This window comes from Limulus polyphemus, unplaced genomic scaffold (assembly GCF_000517525.1).
Source record: "Limulus polyphemus unplaced genomic scaffold, Limulus_polyphemus-2.1.2 Scaffold1277, whole genome shotgun sequence".
In the NCBI taxonomy this organism is placed as follows: domain Eukaryota; kingdom Metazoa; phylum Arthropoda; class Merostomata; order Xiphosura; family Limulidae; genus Limulus; species Limulus polyphemus.
Window position 1 is genome coordinate 212,369 of NW_013666887.1, and position 4,982 is coordinate 217,350.

Consider the following 4,982-nt stretch of genomic DNA (forward strand, 5'->3'; position numbering starts at 1 on the left):
ATATATATATATATATATATATATATATATATTCTTGTATGGCTTATAACGTTTTAAGTTAAAAAAGATGTTAATATTTTCAATGAGATATAGCACTTGCCATACTTATATAGCCTCCAGTTTTTGAGCGTTGTATGATGTTGTTTCTACGTCCGTGACATGTTTGGCAGTATGCGTGATATTATGTGATTTGTGTGATTTTGTAATTACTTCGAGGGTTCCTACTTGGAGATAATGGTATATTTATGTCATTGTCCATTAATTTTATATTGTTTGTTTTATAGAGCAGAACCACGTTGTGCTATCTGCTGTTTTTACTACGGGGAATCGAACCCAGGATTCTAGCGTTGTAAGTTCGTAAACTTACCACTGTCTAACCTGGGAACGGTGCGATAAAAATCTTAAAAATCAGCTTGACGGTTTTTTAAATAAATACTTTATCACAAGAAATGCTAAACTACAAGAAATACTATTGGCGGTTTTAAGAACTTATTATTATTATTTACAAAGTATTCTAAAATATACTTATTTACATAGTCTCTGTTATGACAGACTGTAAAACACCCAATATAATAACTTAGACATTAAAATTTAAATTTTAAAATTTCTGACTTAATACTTTGTTTGTTTGTTTGAAGTTATGCACAAAGCTACACAATGGGATATCTGTGCTCTGTCCACCACGGGTATCGCAAGTTTCTAGCGTTGTAAGTCCGCAGACATACCGCTGTGCCACTGGGGGGCACGACTTAATACATAACTAATTAATAAACTTGTACTTTTTTGAATACATATCCTACTGCCGTACACCCAAAACGTATTCGTTGGGATCTATGACTTTAGGATTTCTATAACCTATAGATATTTGTATGAAAATAAAACTAATGAAATTACCGAATGGGAATTCTGGAAGATGAATAAATCCTATTTTTCCTGCATCAGGAGTAAGAAATGCTAAAGGCTGACACATAAGGTGAGGTTTAAGTCCTTCGGCATCCAAAGCTTTCTTCATAAGTTTCATAGCTTCCAAAGATACGAAGGGGTCAAAACGGCAATTCACACCTACTACATCAGCACCTTCATGAGGAAAAAAAAGTTCTTTAGAAGAAAGATATTAAGATTCCAGTTCTGCGGGGAAATGCACTCATTATCCTACTACATTGAAGAAATTAGAAAGTGCACTGTAGTTATGAAAAATACATGGCCATGTTTGATAACAATAACAACCAAAGATTAAACATTAAACAAAATCAATTCCTTAATCGTAAGTATATCAGTTCATAAAATAGTTTAAATATTTAACAAACATTACCATGCTTAATATTATGTAGAGTCAACTTAAAAAATGGGTAGAACAATGCATTAATTTGTTAAGCCTAACACTAAATTACTAGATGAAAGATAAAATAGACAAGTACCTGCTTTAACCATTTTCACTGCACAGTCTCCACATGATATCTGGTGAAGGTCACCCTCAGGACCAATACACATGTTGGCTACCACAGGTAACTTTGTCTCTTTGCAGACTTCAATAGCCCATATTATCTCTTCAACATGCTCAAAATACTGTGAGAAATAGATTTTTCCAATAATCCTTTACAAGATACTAGTTTAAAACTGAACCTATCGAAGTTCTTCATATAAGACTCTGCGTTTGTTTAAATCATTAAAATGGCAATCAAATACGACAAATCTTTTATGCATTTTTCTGGCAGACGAAATAAGGTTCAGTAACGTTTCTTTATTATTAAAATAAATAAACTGATTAGAAAAGAAAATGTAATACAAACTCAGATTTACATGTTATTTAATATTTACCTGTAATTTAAAAATTATATCTAACAATGTATTACTCAAAGGGAACAGCAAAAACAAAAGACATTTAATAGCAGTTTATTTCATAATTTAACTTATACTTCATCCCAGTAACTTCATTCTCAATATTTCTAAAAGAAACCTTAAAGATTTAGCGGCACTTCAAAATATATTCAATAATCCCCCCCCCCCCCACCACACACACAAAATGCCGCGAATATTTCATACTAGGGCTGTTCGTTTCTAAGAAGCTTAACAGTACAAGACTTCCTACTTACAAAACAGTTCAGTAAGAAATGGAGACTAACTGTATAATATCATACCTCACAAATTAGAAAATCCACTCCGTTTTCAACGAACACGTCGACCTGTTTTCGAAATTCTTCTTGCACTTTCTCTTTGTTTGTGCCTGGCCGGTAATTTGGAGATTGTGCAAATCCACCAGCAACAAGGCAGTCACCTTCTTTTGCTACTTTCCGAGCAAGTTTACACGCTTCATCATTTATGTCACGCCCCTGAAAGTAGTGCCAGAATAATGTAGTTAATCGTTTTCTACTCTTGTGATCTCACTGAATATCTGAGTTGAAGCTTTTATTCTATACTTTTACTTACCCCATATCTCAAATTCTGTGAAATGCAAAAATGTTACTCACCAAACGTAACCCTAGTATACATCTTCTTTATTATTCAATGCTAACAACTTTTGTCAGGACTAGCTGTGATACATATTGGAAAGCATGGGTGGGAAGAAACTAAAAAGTCCTTATTGAGGGTCATTTCTTTTGGACAGCACCAACATGTCCTTTAGAAATTTAAACCTAAAGAAGGAGAAATGAAATGACCATCCACTGAAGAATCAAATACATCATTGTTGTTGCACCTCGTCATTCAAAGATAATTAGAACTGCAAAGCTGGTAAAGTAACTGTGAAAAATATTACGGGTTTAGAAGGACCAAATATATATAGTCATGATATATACTTACGGAAAATTTTTTTCCTGCTTCATTTCCCCTGTGTGTTAGGCTACTCTCGCTGGCATTAAATGTGAAGGCTTGCATTACATCTGAACCAGCTCTGAGAAATTCTTTATGAAGTTCAAGTACTAAGGAGAAGTAAACATGTTAAAACATATACTGGAAAAGACTAAGTACAAAAGATTTGAAAAAGCTACTGCTCAAAATTATAATTCATGGTAAAGATTTTGAATAAGAAGATAAGATTTAGTGCTGTTGTTAATATGTAACATAAAATTCAGAGAATTAAATTTAAAAAATTAATAGCATTAACATTTAACGAAATAAGTTGTGACAAAAATATGTTTGCCTACACACTCTTACCAGCATCTGGATTCTCAACACAAACTTCTGGTGTCCAAGGTCCTGCTTTCACATAACCTCGTTTTTCCAAAGCAATCAAAAATCCTCCATCACCAATGACCACTCCCTCATCCAAACGTTGGAGTAAACCCTTCTTTGTTTAAAGAAGAAATACATAAACAAATATACAAATAAACGTTATTTACATTTGATTAAAGCAAGCTACCTATTTAGTCAAAGGGTTAAATATTAACTCGGTAATTTAATATACTAATCTAACCTTGAACATACGGTCACAAAAGTCCGGTCTGGCCGGGTGATTAGGGCGCTCGAATCGTAATCTGAGGGTCACGGGATCGAATCCCCATCCCACAAAACATGCTCGCCCTTTCAGCCGTGGGACGTTATAATGTAACGGTCAATCACACTATTCGTTGGTAAAAGAGTAACCCAAGAGTTGGCGGTGGATGGTGATGCTAGTTGCCTTACCTCTAGTCTTTTACTGCTAAATTAGGGACGACTAGCGCAGATAGCCCTCGTGTAGCTTTGCGCGAAATTCAAAACAAACAAACACACAACCATAAAACAAAAGCTTATAATGATTAGAATTCACAAGCTTACCAGTTTGGTACACCTGGCAATTAGCAATAGTTTTAGGCAACTGTTAAACATTTTATCGAAGTATGCTACATTTTGCTTTCTAATGAGATTATACTTTCTTTTTCCCTTTTTGTTTTTAATAGTTTTCATAAGTTCTGGAATTTTGTATGCATGTATAAACTATCAAATTTCACGAACCTTCATAAAATAAAAGGATAAGTTATTGATGTCAATGGGCTCACACTGATTGTTACTAGCGTTCTCAGGCAGATAAGTTAAAAATTATAGTAGTTTAAAATATTTATGTTTGTGAAATGGTCGTGTTTACTCGGAAATTTTCAATTCATAAAATATAACAATATTATCTATATAAATAAAATAAGAGTTTTGTCTGTACATTGCTTAAAATAGTGTACTTTTTGCATATCTTCACGTTTCATACACCAGAGAAGCCGAAACAAGCATTATCTCAATTTCTGTCTGTCTGTTTGTCTGTCGGTAAAATTTTTTGTTTTATGATTACCATAGTAACAGTGAATACAATGTAAAATTTTCAAAACAATGTTTATTATCTCTATGTTGGAGCTCTACGTTGGAAAGAAAACAACTCCTGCAAAAATTTGTTGAGTCACTCCAGCTGTCTGTGCTTTATTTTTTTTATGTTTTGGCATTATTTATTGCTTTTAAGGTTATATTTCTTTAAAAGAAGTAGGACGGGCGAGCGACCCTTAGCAAAGAAAACTCGGCATTGCTCTTTTGCGCTTGACTCGCGAACTGCGTTCTTTCTTATATTTTTTTCTTTTTTATGAATACTATCCTTGGAGTTTAAAAATTCAGTTACATGGTTTATTTTTTGTAGTCTTTCTCAAGTAAGAGTCAGTGTTGTACGTAATAAATACCCTGACATCAACATGCCCCGTAAAAAGAAAAGTAGCTTAAGCAGAGTGTCTAAGGATGCTAAAAGAATGAAGGTGTGTAGGTCTGCGAAAGATTATGAAGGCTCTGAATCGGTTGAGGGTGTGAGGCCGGGCCCCTCAAGCAATACTGGAGAAAATGAGGCATCCACGAGCTCCACTTCATTAGAAACATACTTTGCTGGTCAGGAACAACCTTCCACCAGTCGGGAGCGTGTGGCCCGTTTCAAAGCCCTGCAGTCTGAAGTCGAAAGAGAAAAACGTTTGGCCCGTGACAGAGAGTGGCACGCAATCTCTCGAAAGTCACAGTCTGAGGATAACAGTCTGGCGAGGGGA

At 34.5% G+C, this 4,982-nt stretch overlaps 1 protein-coding gene across 1 annotated transcript in view; it reads right to left on the reverse strand.

Moving 5' to 3' along the window:
• The window catches only part of LOC106462895 (betaine--homocysteine S-methyltransferase 1-like), a 15,858-nt gene that overhangs the window by 5,762 nt on the left and 5,114 nt on the right, over positions 1 to 4,982 (reverse strand). The window contains 5 exon segments of the mRNA XM_013922859.2: positions 895 to 1,077; positions 1,419 to 1,566; positions 2,139 to 2,330; positions 2,800 to 2,918; positions 3,154 to 3,286. Coding sequence (XP_013778313.2) covers positions 895 to 1,077; positions 1,419 to 1,566; positions 2,139 to 2,330; positions 2,800 to 2,918; positions 3,154 to 3,286 — 775 coding nt within the window.